Source organism: Labrus mixtus, chromosome 1 (genome assembly GCF_963584025.1).
Source record: "Labrus mixtus chromosome 1, fLabMix1.1, whole genome shotgun sequence".
NCBI lineage: Eukaryota > Metazoa > Chordata > Actinopteri > Labriformes > Labridae > Labrus > Labrus mixtus.
Genome location: NC_083612.1, coordinates 24,729,409 through 24,754,921, shown reverse-complemented (window position 1 = coordinate 24,754,921; position 25,513 = coordinate 24,729,409). Strand labels below are relative to the sequence as shown.

General features: G+C 39.5%; 1 protein-coding gene across 9 annotated transcripts; it reads left to right on the top strand.

The window, feature by feature from the left end:
* Positions 1 to 256: 256 nt before the first annotated feature.
* Positions 257 to 24,168, top strand: LOC132974922 (protein mono-ADP-ribosyltransferase PARP6). 9 transcript variants are annotated; one of them, XM_061039312.1, is made up of 25 exons: positions 257 to 275; positions 1,258 to 1,380; positions 3,036 to 3,123; positions 4,629 to 4,787; positions 5,310 to 5,387; positions 7,183 to 7,292; positions 7,552 to 7,612; positions 7,825 to 7,915; positions 8,091 to 8,157; positions 8,477 to 8,626; positions 11,184 to 11,334; positions 11,685 to 11,816; positions 12,267 to 12,362; positions 12,606 to 12,698; positions 12,955 to 13,080; positions 13,468 to 13,533; positions 13,761 to 13,828; positions 14,263 to 14,311; positions 14,466 to 14,578; positions 15,845 to 15,917; positions 17,662 to 17,731; positions 18,579 to 18,658; positions 20,154 to 20,217; positions 20,669 to 20,753; positions 21,826 to 24,168. In XM_061039312.1, the coding sequence occupies exons 4-25, from the start codon at positions 4,785 to 4,787 to the stop codon at positions 21,926 to 21,928; spliced, it is 1,929 nt and encodes a 642-aa protein (XP_060895295.1). In that variant the 5' UTR covers positions 257 to 275; positions 1,258 to 1,380; positions 3,036 to 3,123; positions 4,629 to 4,784; the 3' UTR covers positions 21,929 to 24,168. The 9 variants fall into 9 exon arrangements, with proteins under 9 accessions (XP_060895295.1, XP_060895316.1, XP_060895310.1 ...); XM_061039333.1 differs by lacking the exons at positions 257 to 275; positions 1,258 to 1,380 and having other exon boundaries at positions 2,822 to 3,123; positions 7,198 to 7,292; positions 11,763 to 11,816; XM_061039327.1 differs by lacking the exons at positions 257 to 275; positions 1,258 to 1,380 and having other exon boundaries at positions 2,822 to 3,123; positions 11,763 to 11,816.
* Positions 24,169 to 25,513: the final 1,345 nt, after the last annotated feature.

The following is a 25,513-nucleotide window of genomic DNA, read 5'->3' as shown; positions in this document are numbered from 1 at the left end:
ATAATCACATCACACCACCCACACACGTCCTATACTTTAGTATTATTAATGTTAAATGTCACAAAACATCACAAACTAAATACAACGCGGAGGGATACGCAGACGCGCTGTGGAAGTGATTGGTAAAGTTAGGCAGCCAATCAGGGCGCGTAGAAGCATCAGTACAGAATGAAGTCAGACATGTGATTGAGGATGGCGTGGTGTAGTTTCCTGATGAATGCAACGCTGTTACTTATTTCATAAAGCACTTTGAAACGAGTAGAATCTGTCATGATGTAAGTATGCCCATGTTGTTTGCTCCATTCATAGAGCATATTTGCAAATAATCACCTGGCCACATAGATTATGGGAAGGGTCATCGCAAGTGTTTCACTGTAGGCTACAGCAATTTATTTTTAAATATGTAAAACAATTGTTTGTTCAAGTACATTTGATTCGGAAAGTCGAATTTAAATGCACATACTGTGTAGTTTTTCAAACGCATGGGGGTTTGGGTGATGACTCAAAGTGATGTGATGTGATGGTGCCGTGCTACTTTGAGTCAACATCTCCATCCAGTGGTGAAAAATGATAATACAGTTTAAGATGCCCCCCCCCCCCCCCCCCCCCCCCATTAGATTACTTTAAATTGGTAAATTAGATTCTTCGTATTGAATAGGCCTTTTCAAAATAACCCCCTGCCCCATAAATATTATGAATAGCTCTTCAAATAATTCACTTGCATTTAATTTATTTCACATTTCATACATTTTGCAGAAAAACATTGTATATTGATTTTCTTATATATTTTGTTGATAATACAGTGAAAAGTTCGTTAAAGTATTATTTATTTCCACATATCAAGGCTATGATTAAAACGTATTAGAGGTAAATTGTACATTTGTTCATCTACTGCCTGTACTGCAATATGTCACATCTATAATCAGACATAATGTTATGTCCAGTGCATGCTAGACATCGATGTCACAATAATTAATTGTTGTGATAATCAGCTCTTCTTAGGAGAAGAAGTCATATAAAAAACTAAGTAATTGCAGACACAACTGTCAATCACACCTCTGTCATTGTGACAGTAAAATGTAAACATCAAGCTGAATAGGAAAAAACACAGTCTGACAAATATGCTCCTCTGAGTATAAATTAGTTGGCAGATACATGCTCATCCTAATCTTTCCAGATTACCTCTGACTGACTTTAAAGGTGCATTGTCAAACCTGTGTGTCCATCTCTTTGTCTCCTTCTGCTCTCACCTGTTAGCAGCTGTTTTGGTGTTAGCACTGCTGCCTCCACTGCCCATGCTGCTGTCTCACTGGCTGCTGGCAGCCTCTGCCTGGATCTACACCACTCCACCACCTGAAGCCAATGGACACACCTGTCAAGGTGAGGGACAAATCTTTCATCCAGTAACCCTGTCTGCTGGCCTACCTCCCGACTGTCAGTCAGTATTAGACATGTGGAACTGTAAAACGCTGAGGGAACATGCACAGATTAATCCCAAAGATGAGCGCATTGGTAGCCCTCATTCTTCTAACTGTTAATACAGCATAACGTACAGTGACTAAATATTATTGAATGGATATGAAAAGGTATAAAACAGTCCAACAAAGAAGCATAGCATATGCACAACTCCATAAGACACACATAGAAAAACTGAAACAGCACAAATGTGTACTGATTATATCACAATCATATTACAATAATAAGAAAAGGGAAATTACATCATGGTAAACATGTGTGACAGGATCCAAAATAATTTTCTCTTCACTCAATAGTAGTTGGGTAGACTATTTCCAAATGACACAAAAACAATTTGTGAACACAACACATAGTCTTACTGTGAATAATTACACTGTAAGACTGTGTTTTGTTGGTTATTACATACTGAATTATATTTTAAAGTAGATTGAGTACTTTATGTTATAGCTTATCAAATTACAAAATACAGCTAATTATTACTTTCAGGTAAGAGAGATATTTTAATTCAGAGTATAATGATGCTTCAGTATGAGGGAAATTATTTGAAATGATTGACAGGATATTGGTTTTGTAGTTATAAGGCCTACTTTAATTGAATTCCTCATTTCAACTTGGAACATGAAGTAATAAAAAAGAAGAAACAGGTATTCTTACTGACCTCACTCTTCGAAAGGAAATGTTATCTTTATTTTTAGATGGTCCCAGTAGTTAGTTAATTAGTTAGTATTAGTCTCCTTATTATTTTTTGTCACATAAAAGTTATTCTTCCTCTCCTGATGACAGCCAAACAGTAAGCACACAGTTAGCCTATCACCTGTTCATTAATCCGTCCATTCTTTAGGTCAGTTCTTAAACAGATACATTACCTTGAGATAATTAGGGTAAAGACTGCTTAGCTTAATGGTCACACGTGCAACCAATGACACACCGTATCATAGCCCAGTGAGGTATTATTTGTAATGTTTGAATCATGTTTAAGATGTTACTTTACTCCTTTGTCACCTCAATGTATTATTACCTATTAATTATTAAAGCCTATTCCAGCTGTCTCTACAGCCTGCAAGGTAGCTTAAATGTAAATAACAGATTTATCATTATTCGTATTAAGGTTTTTTTTTTTTACTTTTTAATAATTTCAAACAAGACATGAAATATCTTAGATATGAGAAATAATGTCCTCCCAAAGGATCGTTATCGTTATTGACACAAACTACACACCAACACGTACACAAGGGCAGAGCCATTTCTCCTCCATTTTTCCTCTTTATTTCACAGCAGCAGTGCAGTCAGCTGCGGGTCACATGACTGGCTTGCCTGGCCTCACTGAGCATGCTCAGGCCCCTCTGTGTCGTCAGGCAAAATACAAGACAGCAGTAGGAGCAGAGATCTGCAACAGATAAACACACAGACTAACACACCAGCTCAATTGCTCGCAGACACACACACTCTACAAGCACTGCGAGACAGGCGCGGCAGAACGGGGGGGGATTGTGGCTCAGATTTCTCGAGTATCTTATGTTCATGGGCTTATTGTCATCCATCTTTTCTGTGGAAAACAGCCTCTGACAGAGTGCGGGGCAGGTGTGCCCTTTAAGAGCGGGAGCAGCTGAGGCAAGGACAGCATCCTAGGCTCCATCCTCTGTGGAGGTAAGTGTGGCTTGGATGGGGTGAGGGTGCAGAGCGTGGGGGAGGGGAAATCCGCTTGGCTGCCTCTGTGTTTGTGTTGAATATTATCATACGGAAGAATTGGGACGGTAATGGCGGTGGTTGAAGGTGGGGGGTTTGGGGGGGGGGGGGGGGGGGGGGGTAGTTTGTCTGCGGCTCTATTGGTATGTGAGACGACAGCGGCTCTGAGTATGGTGGTGGGGGGATGTAAATGCTAGCAGGGGTGAGGACATGGCAGGGCAGCAGGCACATAGAGAAAAGGAGAGGACCTGAAGTGAAGGACGTGCTGATGACAGGGGAGCTGCATTTAATCGAGTGAAGCTGACGTCTGGTAGGTTGTTTCAGACAAGAGGTGAGCCAACCTATATAACAGAAAGAAGACAGTCATCCATAACCAGGAGACACTGTTATATGATTATTTAGTGTAGACATGTAGAAAATGGCCTCATCTCTGGCAGTGATTACCTCGACGTCCTTTGTTGGTAAAGCAAACAGAGGAACATTTTTTTTTTTTGTTAATTTGATGAATAATAATTACATTGACCTACATCCAGCCTATACCTTCATGCTTTGCTGCTTTGGTGAAAGAAGCCTGTCGTGTGGTGCTAAGCTGTGTTGTCATCTAGTCTTTATTTGTCTCAGTATTCGGGCCTGTTAAATATCTTGAAGCCTGTTCTTTTATTTTAATTGGATATCAACAAGAATAATTTAATTTAAATGTGTATTCTAATGTAAACTGCTCCTGAAAACTACAAGTGTGCATCTAAAACTTTACATTTTGCCTATAGGACGACATGCTCATTGTTTACATGCCTGAAACAAAACACAATGATCTGTAGTTGCCATGGTTATATCAGTCATTTTTTCTTCAGATTTTTTTTGTACATTTTCTCTAAATCCAGAAGACAAAAAAAACGTGTAAGCCCTTTTTTTTCATTGTGAAAGCTGAAACAGTTCTATTTAGGTGGCTGATTTTGTTTTATTTTGAAATTCTTATTAAATGATCATTATAAATTAATCAACACTTGTGGCAAAGATGTGCTCTTCTTATGCTAGCTAGGAATCGACATGTTATTTCAAAAAGCTTTTCTATGTAATCGCCTGGCAAATGAAAAACGTCGGTCTAGCTCTGCTGCGATATCAGCAGACTGGTTGTTTTTCCAGTGTGTCTATAAAGGTGTGCCAACCTTTTGAGCTTCCATATTTATACATGTTATTCCTGAAAAAAACAAACAAAACAAAACATGAAAACGTCCAGGGTACTGAACGTACAGCACATATCTCCCACTCATTCTCTCAACAGTGATTAATGCCACTCTGAAAACAGGCAGAGATGGCTGTTGCTAGGATACATGGCAAGGTGAAGTGCAGACCATTTAAAGAAAAATGGAGGAGGGCACTGTTTACAAAGCATGGCATCACTAGAGATGTACTCTTTGTTTCATGTTTTCTACCTTTACTTATTCGGAATGTTCTGTTTGTCTAAGGTTTTTCCGGATCTAACGTGTGGAGAAAAGACGGCCGGTCAGTCAAAGCTGTCTGGTTCTCTGTTCTCCTGCCTCCCTCGTGGAAATAAGCTGCAATGGTTGGCAGTATTCAAAGGCCTAAAGCTGTGTGAGAGAGCTCTATGAACAGCAGACCCAATGGTAAGAAAGCAAGGATCCTATTAGTGTTACCCTTTCAAATGTTTAAACTGTGTCATTTATTTAAGAAACAATTTAGACACGGATCAATCAAAAAGACATTGTAGTGGTTACAGAATTGCAGACTTTATATATACATATAGATTTTGTATTAGCTTAATATGGATGTGTTAGAGTAGTTAAATACTCTAGCTTTGTGCAACAGGACCTCTTGGCTTCAGGCTGAGCAAGACATGACAAGAGACAGATATAGAGATATTTTTATGAACTCATCCTCTTTTATAGTCACTTGAGTATTCTTTTGTGGATATCATTCAGAATGGATCCTGTCTTTTTTTTTTGTTTTAATGATTCTTCTTCTCCTCTTTTGGAGGTGCTATATATAGCAGTGTTTTGAAGCCCGCCAATGGAAGGCTAAATAGGGAGATGTGAGGGAGGATGTGCAATGAAAGGATGATAGAAAGAGGTTGTATTTTTTCTCTCCACTCCACTATAATGGCCTTTACTCAATGTGGCGGCCCACAGGACATCAAAGGCCAGTGTTGGACAGACGAGGAGTCGGATGGGGAAAACGAATCGGAACAGTTCTTGTACGGCATTCAGGTACAAAAGAGGCCATTTCAGTCACCTTTTAGCAGTAATATATCTATATCTTTAATTTGAGGTTTGCCAAAATATCTAAATATGAAAAATCTGTAATATATTCATTGTGTTTTCTCTACTGATGCTAGTCATTGTTGTTACATATTATTTTTAAACTTCAGAACAATCTTACCTAAATTACTAGAAAAAGCCATCCTCAACAATATTTTTAATTAATAGAGCGTTTGACTTACAATCTCTACAGCAGATTTATCTTTACAGAAAGAATAATAGTGCATCATTTTATCAGAACATCAGCCTTCAGTATTCAATAGATAGTCATAGGCTGAAGTTAAAATAAAAAGTTAAAAATCCAAACCTTTTGATTTATAACGCACCAGATTACAGAAAAGTTATCTCGTCATATTTTTTTTATAACATGCAGGCCTTGACCTTTATAATATATTATAATCTATATCAGTCTTGTGAGGGATTTATGAATATTTAGACCTAATATTATGGACATGTGGCTGACTGTTGTTGAGAGATTTTTCTTCTTGTAGTGTAGAGCAGATGGACTAGCTGACTTGACATTTCCCTCCAAATGCCTCTCTGCAAGCTGGTCAAGCATTTGAATTCATGCGCAACAGTGTTTTCTGTTCAAATGTGACGCATGTGTCAATCATTTAAGAAGTCCGGGGAAAGTCTCAAAAATTTTAATTTCTAATTTTGATGTCAAAAATGACATTTACCACCAAAGTACAATGCATGTTTCTTAAAATACATGTAATACTTTATGTTTCAACTATTACCCTTAAGTATCGGTGCCAAACAATACTGTCAAATTCAATTCCCCAGCAGCCATCATCTCAGCTTCTCAAATTCAGTGCTTCATGTCCATACAGGATATTAATCTGAGCCATTCTCTTTTCCTGTTATCTTTCAAGCCTTGTGATTGAAATGTAAATCCAGTCTGGGACTTAAAGCTCATTTCTGTGCAGTCAAGAACATAAAAGCTGCGTAGTGAAGATAAGGATGAAAGTGTAGGATGTGCTCTATGCACTCAAATCTGAGGAGAAGAGACTCTGACACCAGGTCCAGGATCATTTATTTAAAAAAAAAAAACCCAATGTATTGTCTGAAAAACAATCATTTTTAATTTAGTGTAAAACTTAATTTCCGTGTGATGGTAGGATGTTTTTCAAATATTAAATGTTTAGTATAGGACCAGAGAAAGGTTGTAACCAGCCCTCTGAACTGAACCTTCTCATTCATTGATATTTTTCAGCTGAGCTGTCTGCTCATGTCTGAGCTGATGTGAACAAATGGAAATGAATTGATACATTCTTTTACAAATTTACATCATGATTAATGGAATTGATAGTAGGAAAAAAACCTTGTTAGCTAGCTAGTGGATTTATGAATACATGTTGTGAGTAAATGATTAAGACAGGCAGCTTGAATCAAAAGTTGAATAGTTTATATAACAAATCAAAACCAAGTAAGGTTACATTTAATGGATCAATCATTGTTTAAAGGACTAATAGGGCAATATAAATAGTTTGAATAGCTTTCTTAAGCTTAAAAAAAAAACGTATTGCTAACTGTAAAAGCTAACTGGCTGAAATGGTTTACTTAAAGTAACGGACAAATGGTTTAATATAGCCAAATGCAATATGCTTTCTATACCTAATTGACAGTTCAGTGTTGTAATGAAAATATTGTACAAAATCTCACATTGATATAATTAATTGTGTGAAAACTCACTCCCAGAACAACCACTCTATAGCATTTTCTGTACTGTAATTGTGTCCAGTGTTGCTTGTTACAGGGGAGCTGTGCTGCTGATCTGTACCGCCACCCTCAACTGGATGCAGATATTGAGGCAGTAAAAGACATCTACACTGACAGTGCTGTCTCTGTTAGGTACAAAACACACACACGCACACACACACAAACCCAACAATCTGAGCTATTTGTGACAGTGATATAATTGAGTTTGTCTGCAGTCCTTCGCTGTACACTGTTGGCAGTTTCTAACTGGACACGTCTTGCAATAAAATGAAAAATAACCTGCACTGTGTTTCTTCTCCGTCAAAGGTTTTGAATACTTTAAAGGGTCAGGGAGCAATGCATCCCATCTTTTATGGTAAATTCACCGTGTCAGTTGTTTGTCTCTGAACAGGGAGTATGGAACCATTGATGATGTGGACATCGATCTTCATATTAACATCGGTTTCTTAGACGTGAGTCAGCAGTCTCTTTTTCTGCACACACCTCCTCAGTCTTTTCTCATTACAATTCTAATGTTGACATTTTGCAAAGTAACACACCATTCATAATGCATCTTGTGCTCATCATTTATTTATGTCATGAGAAATTGCCCTAATTAGGATGCTAACTCTGTGTATCTCTGTGTGTGTGTATGTGTGTGTATGTGTATGTGTGTCTGACTCAGGAGGAGGTTGCAACAGCTTGGAAAGTTATCAGAACAGAGCCCATTATTCTGAGACTGCGCTTTTCTCTTTCTCAGTACCTCGATGGACCTGGTGAGTAAAGGTGTCAGTGTGGATGTTGGTTTTCTGGGAGGGACTTTAGGTATTTGTGCCACTCACTGAGCGTGGGAGGTGAGTACACTATGTGCTATACAAACAGGGAGAGAGAAAGACAGAAAGCCGGTGTGCATCTGTTGACAGTGTAATAATGTGAGTCATGTTTACTCAGAGCCGTCAGTAGAAGTGTTCCAGCCCTCTAATAAAGAAGGCTTCAGCCTTGGCCTGCAGCTCAAAAAGTAAGTTATGGGATTTTTTTTAGTATTTATAATGTTTTGTTTGGAAATTGTTGTTAATATAAAAAGTAATATTGTGTTAAAACAAAGATGCAGTGTCAAAAATACAAATCACAGATTGTGTATTTTTCAATCTATACCTGTAGTCATACAAAATAGATGCATGAGAGAAAAGCAAACATTTGATTAAGTTATCGACTCTCACGCCAACAAAGAGCTAAAGCCAACAACAAAAAGAATGTGATTCAAGGAGTATAATCAACCTCAACTAGGCTCTCTCACATTTCTTCACGCATGACTCTCCTTTTTTGCACAATGGCAGGATCCTGAGCTCGTTCACCTCACAGCAGTGGAAGCACCTCAGTAATGAGTTCCTCAAGGCCCAGCAGGAGAAGAGGCACAGCTGGTTCAAAGCCGGAGGAACCATCAAGAAGTTCCGTGCCGGGCTCAGCATCTTCTCCCCCATACCCAAGTAGGTCTCTCTCTCTCTCTCTCTCTCTCTCTCTCTCTCTCTCTCTCTCTCGCTCTCTCTCTCTCTCTTTGTTTATCCTTTAAGGCATCTGCACAACAATATCAAGGTTTCATATTTAGCATGGAGCACACTTTATCTAGGAACCGACAATCCAGTACACAGTTAATTTAAGCAGTTACCTTTATTTTGTATCATCAGGGAAACTGTGATGGTGATTCTTACTGTGACTCAAGTGAGAGCTACTTTTGATAAATAATGAAAAAGAACCAATTTCAGCTGTTGCAGTTTGAAGTTGATAATATCCGAGGCTGTAGACAAACTTTATTCATTCACAGTTTGTTGATTATTATTATTGTTCAGAAATATGTAATCAGAGTAATTACATATTACATACTGTAGATCAAAGTAATTAGAGGTCCATGGTTGCACAGTGTATTTCACATCCCAAAATGTAGTAATTCAATCTGAATCAGTAGTTAGGTGCACTAGATGTCAGCATTACATTTATTTGAAGAAATAAACATCGTCTACTGACATCAGCTCATGCTACATTATTTGTCAGTCAACAGGGCTGATATCGGCCGATATTCGGATGTTGAACCGATCCATTGGTGCATCCCTAATATGTACCAGAACATCACTGTGTCTCTCGGTATAATATCCACAGTGTGTGTATTTTATCCACATTACTCAGACTTCTATGTAGTGTCTCTGTTTTCTTTCTTTTCTTCTTACCTGAGGCACTTTATGACATCTGAGCTGTCTAAATACATTTCACTAACACACTAACTGGAGACTTACGAGAGCTTTCAGAGGGACAAACACAAAATGTCATCAATAAGTACAAAATACAGCTGGCTATAGAAACAGTGACAGACAGTAATAATAGGTGTGTCTGTGAAAGATTTTTCAAAGCAGAGAAGCAAAGGGAAAGGTGTCTCTTTCACAGCATGTTGCTGATAGACTTTACTTCAGGATCTGACATGCTCAACCAATTTCCCCCGTGGGAGAGAGAGGTCTTCCTCTCCTCTGTCGTACTCTTTGCTTTGACAGTTATTGGTGCAAAGGGAGTGGATCCTTGCCCACTCGATGGAGGCCAGCGTCCCTAACTACTGGGCTGTCATGACAGCTTCAAAAGTTGACAAGAGTCTTATGACAGGAGTGTACACAGATATTATGTTGAGAAGGATGTTGACAGAGAACATTGGTCCTTGTATATGAGAGTTTTTTTGACCAAATGTTTCTGCAAAAACAGTTCAATTGTCTGAGCGAATAAGATACTTAAAGTAGAGGTGGGACAGATTGGATCTAATATCGGTATCCGGTCTGATATTGATGAATTTACATATTGGATATCGGACTGACAGCACCAATCCACGTCACTGATAGAGATCGTTGTGCACCTTAAACATTCTCCACTTGCACAGTCTTGCTATTGAGACATTCAGACTGAACTGTGAGTGCCCACAAATCATCTACATCGAGACGTTCAGACAAGTTGGAACACTGCCTTCTAAAAGATAGAAGGCAGTGTTTCCCCTAGGTTTACAGCGTTGGGGGGGGAGGACACGCCGACACACCGACACAAACACTTGAAGGAATCTTGGTGTTCATGTGTTACTTTTAATGACAGATGTCCTTTTCTGTCTGAAAGGTATCCTTAAATGACTTCTTTCCCTGATTTCCGACTCAATCCACCATCATATCCCTACAATAAAGGCACAAAAAGACCAAAAATGAATCTTAAAAAAAATAAATAACAATAATATATATATATATATTTTTTTTTACTTGACCTTTCAAGGGGGGCGGGGGGATGGGCATTGGGGGGGCGGGCCCCCCTAATATAATGGTAGGGGAAACACTGGAAGGTATAATTCTTGCACTTCAGTTTAAAAGATTGAATGCATTTTTATTTATTGTCATTTTTATTTTTTGCTCTGTCGATAAGAAATGCAATGCAACAATAATTATGTTTAAAAAAGATATCTGAATCAGTATCATTATCAGTACTGTTACGGCCGGCTCAAAATGCCGAACATAATAATGGACACAACACAAAGGATTTAAGTCGTTGAATTTTAGTTTATTGAAAATTAACCAGAAACTGCTGCTGTGACGCTGAGCAGAGAGTGAACTTATCAGGAGGCCTTGCCTAAATGGACTCAGCTTAATAGTCCACAGGTGCTGGCTGCCAGGTGACATCAACAGAGATCAGACAGGAAACAGAAACATTACTTGTGTATCAGTACATATGTATCAGAATCGGATCAGAACAGAACAGAAAAAAGTGGATCGATGCATCTCTAACTTTAAGTTTAGTATAAGTGACGAGTGCAGTGTGTATTTCTATCACACACACCTCTAAACACTGAACCATGTAAATACACTCATTGGTATATAAACATACATTTATGGCGACATTACAATGGAAAGCTAAAGTTCTGAAACTAACCCATGTGAGACCCTGCAGAGTAAATACTTGGACCAAAACAAAATCATCAAAGCTTACATTTTTTTTAAGTAATGCACATGTGTCTTCTCTTTTTTTCTTTAGGTCTCCAAGTTTTCCTCTGATCCAAGATACAGTGTTAAAGGGGAAGCTTAGTGTCCCGGAGCTGAGAGTGACCCGCCTGATGAACCGCTCTATCTCGTGTACCATGAAGAACCCGAAAGGGGAGCTCTTCAGCTATCCACCCAACAGCCAGGTCAGTGACATGGTGGACAAATCAGCATCCACACATCTCTTTTAGATTTGGAGTCCATTATCCTCCCTTTTTTATGTGTCTTTAATATGTCTAACTTGCATGCCAACTTAGAAACTCATGATGCCATGATGTGGAGTTTAAATCCCAATTCTATAACATTGTTATTTGCTGATTTTAAATCACTGTGAAATGTATTTGATTCTGTTTTTTATGCATTCTGATCCACTCTGAACCTCTTCTCAGTCACTCCCGCCTACTGAACTGTTCCCACTTGAGCCTTTCCTTACCCCTACGGTAACATGGCTGCTGTGCCCTTTCCCATAATGCTTTGTCTTCACTTGACTCATCAGACTGTGGCTGTCCCGGCGGCCAGGGCCCCAGCGCAGATTACCACGAGGCAGCTGATTGAATTGTTTTTCTCATCCCAGGCGGGCGGCCACTGCAAGAACATCCCTACCTTGGAGTACGGCTTCTTAGTGCAGGTTAGACCTCGAGGATTTATGAGCCTACTTATACCACCTGTGCTTTGTGGGCCCTTCCTACTCTCAGAAACAGTGAGATGCCTCACAGTTTTAAAGAATGTCGGTAAGGACAAAGTCTGTGGAGGAGTGAAAGTGTACAAAGATATTAAAACTAGTCCCCTGTGATTGTACGAGTTCAGCATATAACAGAACACACTATCTGGTAAGTGAGTGTACTGGAGTTTTATGCAGGAATTGTGTTTTTGTTGGCAGCTGGTTAGGGGTATGGTGCAGTATGTTGTGCTCTGACTCGTAACAGGTTAAGCCACCTGCAATCAAAATGTAGTTGAAGCATTGCTACAGTCGAATAACTCGGCTGCCAGACATGTTTTTTTTTTTTTTTTACTTTATCTGGCAGCACTAGAGGTGGGAAGGATAACTTGGGCCAAAACTGTGCTTTTCTACTAACAGATAATGAAGTACTCAGAGCAGAGGATTCCAACGCTCAACGAGTACTGCGTGGTGTGCGATGAGCAGCACGTCTTTCAGAACGGATCCATGCTGAAGGTACCAGACATAAGACAGAGAAACATGTGCTATGGATTAATAAAGTGTTACAAATGAGTTAAATAATAAAAGAAAGAACAGTCATGAATAAGTAGTAGTGTTAGTTGTGTGATCCTGTATATGGATGATCTATTATTAGAGATGTGAGGGAGTCAAAGACAGAGTGTGTGTTTCAGTATGAGCGTATGCAGTCTGTACATATGCAATAAGATTATTAAATTCTCTGCATGTGTGTTTCTAAAGCCCGCTGTGTGCACCAGGGAGCTCTGTGTGTTTTCCTTCTACACTCTTGGTGTGATGTCTGGAGCTGCAGAGGAGGTGGCCACTGGAGCAGAGGTGACAACATCACAGCAGACAGTTTATGATGTAGCTCAGCTTCTTTGTATTGTCTTTCTGCAACGATTATTCAAACAATGTGATTTTTCTTATATCCAAGTTGAAAACCAATATGAGCAAATACCAAGAGTCCGACATTTTGACTTGGTAATTTATTCATATTGCTGGAACTACGGCAGGTTCTGGTACTTACTAGTAAACAAAGCTGCAGCAGATAGAGGCAGACAGTGCAGATCTAAAACCTGTCGCTCCTCAGGTGGTGGACCTACTTGTGGCTATGTGTCGAGCTGCTCTCGAGTCTCCCCGTAAGAGCATCATCTTTGAGCCCTACCCTTCAGTCGTTGACCCCAACGACCCCAAGACTCTGGCCTTCAACCCAAAGGTCAGCATTCTCACTACTTCAGATGTGATCGCTCAATAAATCAATGAACACATTGCATTTCAAGAGGACTGATCCATTTGTGAAAAGCCATCTCTATTATAACCAATTCTGCTGTCATAGCATATCTATAGGTATATTATAATAGGAGGCGGTAGTTCTAAACTCTTAACGTATTTATATGAAACAGAAGTGAGTCAATAGTAATTGCGACTTTGAAATAGAGTGCAACTAGTATTATATATTTTGTTTTCTTAAAGCTGGAAGAATTAAGACAAAGTAGCAATTGTTTGTTCCAAACTCTTACCTGTATGAATGATTTTACATGTCTGTATGTTGTTCCCTTTCTCATTGCATACAATCGATGTTCGGCTCAACCGATGAACACAGAAGAAGAATTATGAAAGACTGCAGAAAGCATTGGACAGCGTCATGTCCATTCGGGAAATGACCCAGGTACAAGAAGGGTACAGGGGAGGGCCACAGTTTGGTTTAGGATGCCAATTTTAACGACTGAAATAGTTCTGTTCTGTTTACCAAAGGGACATTTGTTACTATTTTTTCTATTTCTGGTTAAAGCACAGTGGCTTTAATGCATCCGCAAAATATATTAAGACGTGGTATGTCTGTATGTAGACACGTGCTCATTTAGCTTTTTAACTCTCATATTGTTTCTTTTCCAGGGCTCATATCTAGAGATCAAGAAACAGATGGACAAACTTGACCCGTTGGCCCATCCACTGCTGCAGTGGTGAGTAGAGACTATCTGTTTGACAATGTAGATCACTCTGCCTGATTGGAACAGGGTTTGATTTCATTTAGTTGCTGGTCATCAAATCAAACCTGTCTGATAAAGTCAATGATAGTTTCTATGTAATGAAGCTTTTGATCCAATGTTAAAGGTCTCGACACAGCAAAAGGGCACAAGGGGTAAAAAAAAATGAAATAATGATGATAGAATTTCCTTAGCTTCTCCTTTTTTCATGGTCATGTTATTGTGCCTATAAGCTCATTGTGATGTCATCATGTGAGCAGAGCAATAATTCATGTCATAAGAGATGAGTTAAAATATCTAGTCTAAAAAAACGTCTATTGTGGTTCAAAGTTTTAGCCCCGTGGCAGGTAATTCAAATATTCTACACATTGTTTGTTTTTTATTTTGTGCTCCTCTCTGTGTCTCTGCAGGATTATTTCCAGTAACAGATCTCATATCGTCAAGCTGCCTCTGAGTAGGGTAGGGAGCCAGAACGACATCATCTTAAGTGTCCTGTATATATATATATTATATATATATATATATTTTTAAATGCTCATTAATTATTCTCTTTGTGTGTGTGTTTGTCTGTCTCTCCTGTCCTCACTTGTTCCTTATGACCTCACTGTGATAGCAACTGAAATTCATGCACACCTCCCACCAGTTCCTGCTGCTCAGCAGCCCCCCTGCCAAGGAGGCTCGTTTTCGCACTGCCAAGAAGCTCTACGGCAGCACCTTCGCCTTCCAGTGAGTCCCCTGTGTTCCTCTCGTTAGCTGATGCAGCATTCGTACAATCCAGACTCCGTTTTCATTTAATTACTGTCTAAATCTTGTTTTTACAGCTAATGAGTCAAAATCATTTAGGCTGTTTATAAAACACCTGAAAATAATGAGCAGTTTTATTGTCCGGCTTGTGGATGTTTGGCAGTAATAAAGTGAGAAATGAGTTGCTGTAAATAATTGATCACACATCAAGCATAGTCACTGGAATGCATGTATAATTTAGCGTTACAGCAGTACAACCTGTTAAACATGAACACTTCTCAGTGTAACACCTGGTCATTATGTTGTTGACGGAGGAGTCACTTTAACAAAGTTTCTGGGAACCATAACAAACAGCACAGGGCAGTGGCTACTCTCCTGGACAGAGAAACCACCTTGTTATGCCATCACTGTGAGATAAAGGTTTGAACTGTAGCAGATGGGGTTTCGCTGAATATTTTACATACACATGGTCCATCTGGGGACTTGCAGGCTACATCTAACTCACAAGCAGTATTTACAGCTCTGGTTAATACAGTTGTAGTACAAATTTAATAATTCTAAAGAGGAAATGCCAAATGTGTGAGTTTGGCTCTCATCATTTTCTTCTGATATGAATAGAATTAGATGAATTATAGGTGCCTACTCTGGGTCAGTTTAGTGACAATCTGCATGATTTAGAGCGGTTGAGAAGAAGTTCTCCATGTTTATTTTTGGAAATAAGGCCCACCTATCACAAGTAGTTAAGAAATAATATCACTCATGACACTGCTGTGACTGCTGTAGTCTATTTTTAGACGATCCTGATACCGGCCCAGGGAGATGTTTTCTAATAACACATCCTGTACTGGAATACAGTGACGGGTTGTCAGCTTTGATCTTCATCTTTACGACTTTTCTATTATTAGATTGTATTATAAAGTGCTGTAGAATGAACTTAGAGGACTATGATGATGAAACCAAATGTATCACAATGTCAGATTACCAAAGTATACAAGTATAAATACATTTGTAGATAGTTTACAGGAATCAATGACACTTTTAGATACAATTCAGAATATAATGGTAAGTTAAATATTTATTAGTATTCTTCTCAATCACTGTTAGTGAATCAGACATCACAGACACAGAACACCATTCACATCATGGCTCAGGCTGCTCCACAGTAGTGGTTACACACCATTTATATCCACACAGAACTTTGCTTTATCTCTTCTTTCTTATCTCTCCCTCTCTCTACACTTGCTCTAGTGGTTCCCATATAGAGAACTGGCACTCTGTTCTGAGAAATGGACTAGTCAATGCCTCTTATACCAAACTGCAGGTACGTAACCCCTGGCAGTTGGCTGGAAGTTACGATGCACCTCCTCTCGGACAGGGATCCTGCTCTCAGACAGAGCAGGCTCGCTGTCCGGCTGATTCATTTTTGCAGTTAATAGATGCCAGCTTCCCTTCCGTCAGCTTTGCAATTTTGGCATTTTAGCGAGCGGGGCACACTAGGAGATTTCCTGGCACATGCCGGCTGATTTTGCGTCCTCAGCCGGCAGCAGCAGACAGCACATCTCTTCCTGTTGTTGGGACAAAGGGAGGGGGCTGTGGTGTCGGCTGTGATGCAAGGAAACTGCTGCTGTGCCCTGCGGGGTTTAACCACGTAGAGCATGGAGTAGGTTAGGTCTGAAGCCGAACGATGCAGAGGAACAACTCCATGATAGTGAGTATAGACCTCCAAATGAGGGGTTCAGTAGAAGGTCAGTAACTGGAACCACTAAGTATCTACCCACACAGGTACGATAATAATCTTTAATCATTTGAAAGGTTCACTTAAATGAGGGGCTTTCAAGGCTGAAAAACAGGACCATCATTTTTTTCCATGTGTATTCCTTTTTCACTCATGGTTACGTCTTTATGTTATCTTGCCAAGGTTGGAGTTAAACTCTGTGCCCCCGGCCTCATAAAGCAAGAACTAGAGGGTGCAGAACTGTCTCATTGCACAATCCGGCAGATAATGACTGTTTGGAGATAAACCGGCAAGTCCTAAAAAAAAAGAGATGAAACACAATTTAGTCTTAAATCTAAAGGATCTTAGAAACTTTCACATCGGCCCTGATTGCTCTATCATGGTGATGTGTTTCATTTTATGCCGTCTTTGTTCTCCGACTTTTTGAATCTGCCCGTCTTTGATCAGTGCTCGTCTGCCTCCTCGTTTCCCCTCTCCTCTTCACCTTGAGCTTTGACACCCCTTCCTCTTGTCATTGTCTTCGCACAAGAGGAGGAGGATGGAGTCTGTCGCCAGCACACAAAACCTCTTGTTTGTGGTTCCTTTTGATTTTTCTTCCAAATGTTCCCCCGTCCTTCACTGCACCTTCCGCGGCTTTTTCATTTCCTAAACTATCGAGACGTTCTTTGTTCTTCCCTTGTTTCACAATGGCTTCACAATGGCTTCACCGTGGCTCGTGAAGACTTCATGTTGCACCTGTGGTCCCTTCTTTTCCTTAAAGCTTCACTTTCTTATGTGGAGGCTCATCATCATTGTCAGCCACCATGATTCAAAACCATTTTTACTTTGAAGATAGTGCACACTGTCTCATTTCTCACGGCAGGATTTCTTGAAAGCCTGAACAAATGATCACGTTTCAGTCACAAAATGTAGGAACAATGCATAGAGTAAGGCATGTGACCGTATGTTTGTAATGATGAAATGTGTAGGCAGTTGACTCTGAACTATAGGAGTAGCTTTAGATCTGTGGAATGATAAGGTTAGATTATTAGATCAGGCGCTTTGGTATCCACCATCTCTGTATTTGTGTGTGTTTGAGTGAATGTGTGTATATACTGTAATACTCTTTTTTCTATGGTTCTAAGATTCAACTTTACAGAAAAAAACTATAACAAAGACTTATACATGCTTTTTGTGATTTAACTGTATTAGGAAATGTAGGTATTGCACTGTGTGTGTGTGTGAGTGTGTGTGTGTGTGTGTGTGAGAGAGAGAGAGAGAGAGAGAGAGAGGCTGTCCTGTGTAACCGCTCAGTGACCCTTCCTTCCTGCCTGCTCTTTTCAAACCCAAGCTGCATGGGGCAGCGTATGGAAAGGGCATCTATCTGAGCCCCATCTCCAGCATATCTTTTGGATACTCAGGTAGGAACGGCTCATTCTTCGCCACTCAGCCCCCGTCCGGTCCCTCCAGCTCCCCCTCCACCCATTTCTTCTCCCATGTTGACTGAGCAAGCTCTGTGTTTGTATCATGGCCTGATCATCATCCAGGATCACTTCATTTTCACATGTGGGAGCTCTCCATGCCGTCATACTGTGCTGCTCTGTGTCGTGTGTCCGTTTAGGGTGCTGGGCCCCGGGGCCATTTTTTCTCAGAGCTTGTGTGCCGACTACCATAACATATGCTACGTTGAGTTTTTGTAAAGTGGGACTGCAGTGGATTTGTACGTGTTCACATTGTGCTTTGTTGGCTTTTGATATTGTTTTCTTTTTGGTTGTTGTGGGAGTTGAACCCTTTCGAGTGAACTTTCAGCCTCACCTTATCTCCCTCTGTCTGTTTCCCCTGAAACACAATTTCACTGGTAAGATTTATGGTCTTACTTATTGCCAAAGAGTGCACATGTTGACACAATTCACAACACCATTAGTTAAAGTTTCTCAACTGTAAGAATGGTGATTGAATTATTTTGTGGTAAAGGCTGGAAAATAGAATCAACAGTCACTGACAGTTAAAATAAACAATATAAGTAACAGCGATGCATTGGTTGATGGCAATTTTAAGTTGCCTTTTCGAATGAATACTGGAGATTTTTACAGTCCTTAGGTTACCCACAGTGATAACTTTCACCTGAAGGTTATCACTGTGGGTCATAATGTCTCTGTAGAAGGAGTTCAAGAGCACCGGAGGAAGGGTTTTCACAGCTTGAGTGACTGGAGGTAAGGTCGTTCTGACTCTTGCTTGTTTGCTGTCTCTGTGTGTTGTGTCCTGCAGGAATGGGGAAAGGACAGCACCGTATGCCCACCAAAGATGAACTGGTGCAGCGCTACAACCGCATGAATACCATACCACAGGTGAGGGACGTGGACATAGTACAGCCTCACTATGTGTACTTGGTTAAGAAAAAGGAAATATATGAACTGTACCGTCTAGGAGACGTTTAGGATTTATGAATTCAGATTCAAATTACACATAAAGATGATATGCTGAAACACAGAAAGAGACATGGAAAGAGTATAATTATTCATTTCCAACCTGATGTTGACGGTTCAATCTGTACAGTTTTAGGGCTCTGTCATACACTTGACGTAAAGTGTCTTGGCGCACTATTTTCCACCTGTCGCAGTTGTTGTTTTTCGCCCAGTGTGTAAACAGCAAATCAGCTTGTGCAACATTTAGTGCACACGTTGTGTCGCTCTTAAATAAAAATGAGCTGTGTTCAGGCACAAAAAAGCATCCCTATCTTGAGGATGCAGAAATCAATTTACACCATCCAAAAACTAAAACTAAAGTCTTAAATCCATAGTGCAGTATATTCTTATACTGCTCAATTTTTGCTGGTTATTTTCAAATCGAGTTTTACATCCAGTGATCTTTATTAACTTTGAGCATGAGGCCGGTCTGGTGATGTTGGAAACACTCATTGCTAATTCTGATGCCTGCTACAAGGAACAATGCTCCACACACTCCCATGTAACATAGAACCCTACTGGATGAAACTGAGGAAGCTACAGGCGAGACGCGTTGTTCACGAACAATAAGATACAGTAAAGTTATTTTCAGTATGCCAAGGATTATTGATTTATTTTCATGATCTGTTCCTGCAACCGCGTGCACATGAGAATGTACAGTCTGTGCACGAGGAACCCTGTTGGCTATTTTGTTCAACATATTACTGAATTCATAATAATTCTTAGAAACCAAGAGTGCCACCGACAATCAAGCCTATATTATTATTGACTATCTGGTGTCCATTATGCAGTCATTAGAGAATATAGTCATGGATTCCATTAGAAAAAATAAATAAATAAATGTTTACAGCCTACCTTTATTTGATGTTAGGCACACAGAACACAAGTTAACATAGATCCTGTTTGATCCTGACAAATTGTCTGAAGATTTTGATAATAAACAAGGATACACTTTAGTTTCCTGATGCGGAAATGTCTCTTAATTTGGAAATGCGCTTATCACTTCTGATGTTGTGGGAATGCTTCAGTGAAAAATATCGTAAATAACTTTGTGCAAGCCTGAAGGTTCACCCAGCCCTCCAGGGAATAAGAGCCGACACTCTGATTGGTTTGATTCATGTTACACCCAAATAAAACTACTTATGTATGATCAAGCAACTTAATCTAACTTTTTGCATCCTGTGCTTAATTCATGAATGTGTGCTGAGTCACTGTAGTGTAGTCTGACACGCCACTAAATCACTTTGCGCCACGCCTTTTAGACGACACATTTAGGACAGTCAAAAGAAGGATCTCAGTGTTTGTAATTCTTTAAGTTCCAACCCTCCTCAGCTCATCAGAGACATATGGACTAAACTGTTCCTCTGTTTTCCTACAGAGCCGCCCAATACAGTCAAGGTTTCTCCAAAGTAGGAATCTGAACTGCATCGCTCTGTGTGAAGGTAATCACAAACAACAGGGCTAATATGTGTTATAAGTGAGATTATGATGGGTACGTGTCATATGTCTATAAGATAACAGTCTATGCTTTGTGTGAAAAAAGTAACACACTGACTGAGTTGCCAGAGACTTATAAGACATGTAGAAGTGAAGATTTAAGTACATCTCAAGCACAGTATGAGTTGTTTTATAGGGATATTAAAAAATATTTTGTATATAATGTAATTATTTACAATAGTCACAGAACTTCTGTCTTCTTCATGTTCGAAAAACCGAAATCCAACTAATGAAAAATACTTCATGTTGTTTTGAACCAAACTAAAAACAGCAGGAGTATTATAACATTGGGGATACTCGAAGAAGAAGAAAAAGATTAATAGTAGAAGAAGAAAGTATTATAACTTACAACTTTTACCTACTTGATACTTCAACATGTGTCTTTATTTTTAACAGTGATCACATCGAAGGATCTGCAGAAACACGGCAACATTTGGGTGTGTCCAGTTTCCGACCACGTCTGTACTCGCTTCTTTTTTGTGTGAGTATTCCTAACATGTTATACTCCTTCATGATTCCCATCCATCCACAGAATAACATAATTAGCTCAGGAGTGTTGGGGAATGAGTGCATCTCAAGTCCTTGTCAAGATTTCAAATCATCATCACAGATGCTAAAACAGCCACTATTTCCATCCCTGCAGTTGATTTATAATCTCTAGTCCCACTCCTCTGTAAAGTCTCCACAAAAAACAACAACAGTTTTAACAGTTCATCTTCAGACCTACTCTGACTATCTGCAGTATAACAAAGCGTCTCTCAACACAGCAAGGTCCACATACTACTCACACCTAATTCACTCTGGCTCCTTCAACCCCAGGGCTCTCGTTTCTATCCTTTAACAAACTTCTCAAACCCAGTGACAACACCTCCTCATCATCCACAGTCAACAACATCAATGTCTTCTTTTCATTTCCCCGTACAATAATTGACACCATTTACAGCAGCTTCACCCACCTGCATCCCCCACCAGTATTCTTAACCCCAATCCATCAAATTGTTTTTATGAGCTGCTCTTTTCCCCACATTGCTAATCATCATTCAAAATGATCTATGGACATAATGTGCTGATAGTCAAATGGTATCACCACTCTCCGAAAGAGGGTTCCACTCAGCTCAAACCTTTCAATGAAATATTTAAAACTGTGTTTTGTGGCTCAGCAGATAAAACACATCATCCAGGCTGGCGCCTGATGGGAGAGCTTTTAGTCCAAACTTTGGACTCATGTATTCACCAGATGGCTAAATCTCTATTAGATTTGGGATGGCCTGCAATCAAATTTTAAATTTGGGCTAAATATAATTCAATTCTGAACCTGTGCTGAGTTCAGAGATGCTCTATATGTTCAGAGAAAAAACCTTGAAAGACTCAAATAAATCCCCCTAATTCAGAAGCTACCTGATAAAATCATCTCAAGGAGGCTCATTTGTCAAAGAGAGCTTTCTTTTTATCAACAGTATGCCATCATTCGATATGAAATAAACTTCTACTTTGAATAAACTGTACAAAGAATTGAAGAAACCGTATGTTTACTAATCTGCATGTATGTGTAGGTATGAAGACGGCCAAGTAGGAGATGCCAACATCAACACCCAGGAGCCTAAGGTGCAGAAGGAGATCATGCGTGTGATTGGGACCCAGATCTACTCCAGCTAATGGAGGTTTTTTCCAACAGTCTCTCTGGCGGAGGCACACAGGCGGGCAGGCAGTGAATGTTTGGACGAGCTGACCTCATGCCTGTTACTGACGGCTGAGGGAGCTCTCGAGCACATACTTTCTAGAGTCCTTTTGTTCTGCTCTGCTCATTTTCCTCTCTTTCCTTTATTCATTTTCTCCGAGTGTTACATGTTCATGTTACATGTTCATTCCCACCATACGAAGGTTCAAGCCAGTTAAAGTCCATTTTCTCAGTTTAATTCAGAACTGGGTAAACTTGGCTTTTTCCTTTTTCGCTGCACCCTAACTGATCTTTTGTACTAATTATCTCTATTTATCATTTCTCTTTGTGAATATCTTCTTAAAAAAAAAATCTAAATGACATCCTGTGTGAAACAAGTGTTGGTTTAACATGCATATATAAGTCTATTCTTTTATTGTTTTTGCAAAAGTATTATCTAAAAAAAATGTTGTTAGTTTTTTGATTAATGACATGAACTAAGGTCTGTGACAGTGAGGTCGTGGGGGCAAACACTCCTGTCATGTTTTCACTGGATGAAGTTCCCAGAATCCAATAACGAGGTGCTACTTGAACTACAGTTATTCACTGTAGGCACTTTGTTTTCATCACATTATAAACATGTACAAATCCAGCCATTGACAGTGTTAAGATTTTTCAGTACAGAATAGGACACGATGAAGCACTTTTAAAACTTTAAAACACCCGGATGTCACACAGACAGAATTTGAAAAAATATCTCAATAAAGCTCATAATGTTTTCTCCGAGCTTCCCTTTTAAAGGGCGGCACTTTCTGCAGATCCCACAGAGAGTCAACACCAAACTGAACCTCATTCATATTTTAGATACTGTAAGCTAATTGAAAGGGATTGCCAACGCTAGCTTCACTTCATCTAGCCTGCACTCCCAGTTTTTAGTTTTCTTACATCTGTTTATGTGAATGGCTGAAATGTGTTACTGAAGTATTGACAACAATTGGGCAACCACAACACATTTTTTTTTTTTTCATCAACTACTGTGCTCTTAAGATTTTGTTTCTGCATCTCTGTTAAAGACTTATGAGAGCTGTTTTTTCTGGAATTCTGAAAAAGAATAAGTGTGACGGGGCCAAGTTGCTGCAAGTTCTGGTTGTAATTTTCTTATGGAAGATAAATCAGACAAAACCTTAAATCTGGCTAAACTCAACTGTGAGGTTTCCCACTTAAAGCCAAATTGTTTGTTACAATAATGTCCTACTATTTTCCCTGGAAAAAAACAAAAATGACAGAGAATCGAATCTTACCTGGTGGCACATCCTTTGCCTTTGTTCAATGGGGTTGTTTGCCAAGATTTTATTCAAGCAGTCGTGACTTTTTTTTTTCCTTTCAGTGGTTTTTATATCTCTCTTTGACACTTCTCATTGGATTCACACCTTACAAAATGTACTGTACAGAGAAATCATGGACAATTTAACCAAACTATCTACTGATCCAGTCGAGGTGAGCTCACATCCTCACTGACCCTTCCTAACATACACTTGATGTTAAAGATCACCTCTATGGTTTCACCCCGAAGAACAGCAACCTTGTATAGCTAATCAAGTTTATCAGTTAGTCATGTACTTTATCTATGTGTGTGTGTGTGTATGTATGTATGTATGTATGTATGTATGTGTGTATGTATGTGTGGGTTTGTATTTTCTTGACATTATAATAGACATTGCACTTATTCAAAGTTTGCCTAAGCTGGAGAAATGGACTGTCCTTTGACTTGCAGTAGACGGGTGCTGTTGGAGAGAAACAAGGGGGAAAGTATTTCCTGAGAAAGCAAGACTATAATATCAAACATCTGTACCATGTCTGTACTGAGATGGGCTTTTAGTTTCTCCTGGAACTTAAAACTCGAAATACTATAAGGACTCTGAGGCACCGAAGAGAGCAAACTGTAAATAAGGACATTGGAGACCTGGTTGAAATGTACTGCCCAGAACGACATGGACGTGTGCAGCTTACTCTTTGTGTTGCGGGACTGTGCTAATAGCTGATGCCTGTTTTTTTGCCAAGAGATTTGAGTTGCGAGTCTCTTTGAGAATCTCTTCTCTGGCTGTCTGTGAGTAATGTTTTTGAAGATGATGTCGACGACAATGATGGTGATTACGATGAAGATGATGATGATGATGATGAAAGGCGACAATGCGGGAGGGAAAAAAAAAGAATAAAGCCTGAATTTTGCACAGTTTTATATACAGCCTCCTTTTTCTTTTTTGTCTTATGGGGAAGTAAATTGAACATTAAATGCAGAAATGTCTCATTCAGGCGAGGTTTTCTTTGAGCAGAAGGGGGCACCATTACTCCACGTGCGTATTCACAGACCCAACCTGAGTCTAGCCGGCTTTTTGCCCCCTATTCATAACTCCAATGGTACAATTACTTGGAAAAGTTTTTGCAATAATAGATGAAGTATTATGTTTGTATAATCAGATTTATTGGACCTTCACCTGTGAATCAAATTTACTTTAAAGTTAATGTGGTTGTCAATTGTCTGCAATCAACATTTCTTTTCATGAAGTCAATAAGTCCTCCCTTTAAATAAATAACACAAATATGGAATATGATTTTATTGAAATCTAATTCAATGTATGTGTGTGTCACTCAGCATGTTTGTCGCTTAAAAAAGTGACAAATATCAGAAAATTGCAATTTTATCATAAAATAGGAAAAATGATTAAATAAGAAATATATATGTATGTATAGTTATGCAGTTAATTTGTAAATGTTTATTACAAGGACATTTATTGTAAGGATTGAAGAAAATTATATATATTATTGTGCTCAAAAGCACATCACACTAAACTCTTTAAAAAACGCAGGAAGAACACAAATGAAAGAAAAATAAAACCACAGTCCTCACCCTTAATAATTATTTTCCTTCAAAGCTATTGATTTATTTCTTCAGGAGGTAGTGCAGGACACATACATTTCATATACTGCAGTACCTAAAGGCTAGTTGAAAGTACATCTAAAAGTTTTCAGTTTATTGCATCACAAATTCATTAAAGTTTACATTGATTTCTTCACATCCAATCCCTCCTGGTTGAATATGGCAAGGTTTGCTCTCAGCCCAAAGGGAGCAGATCACTGAAAGTTTTTGACCAGCCCATTGCTCACTCTGCTCCCTCTCTCTCTCCCTCTCTCTCTCTCTCTCTCTCTCTCTCACTCTCTCTACGTCCTCCTTTTTCAGACCACAGAAAGCTCTCCTCTTACAAACATGTCTCATTGCTACTCTGCTGCAAAAGTCCAGTCTGATGGCTGTTGGCAGAGGCGGTGCTGCATGTCTACGACGAGTGCTGGATGTGTAGAGAGTGAGCATAATCATGGGGAAGCTGAAGCACTCATGGACTCTTGAAAGGCACTTCATGTGTGTATTTGTGGCTTCGGTAATTGGGCTCCTCCCTTCGTGAGCTGACCCTATTTGATGGGGGCCTGTGTCTAAGCCCCTTGTTCTGATATCTGTACATGTGTGTGACGAGCAGATGATGTGTATGGTTCACGTGCTAGTATGATCTCTGAAACCCGGCCCTCATGTT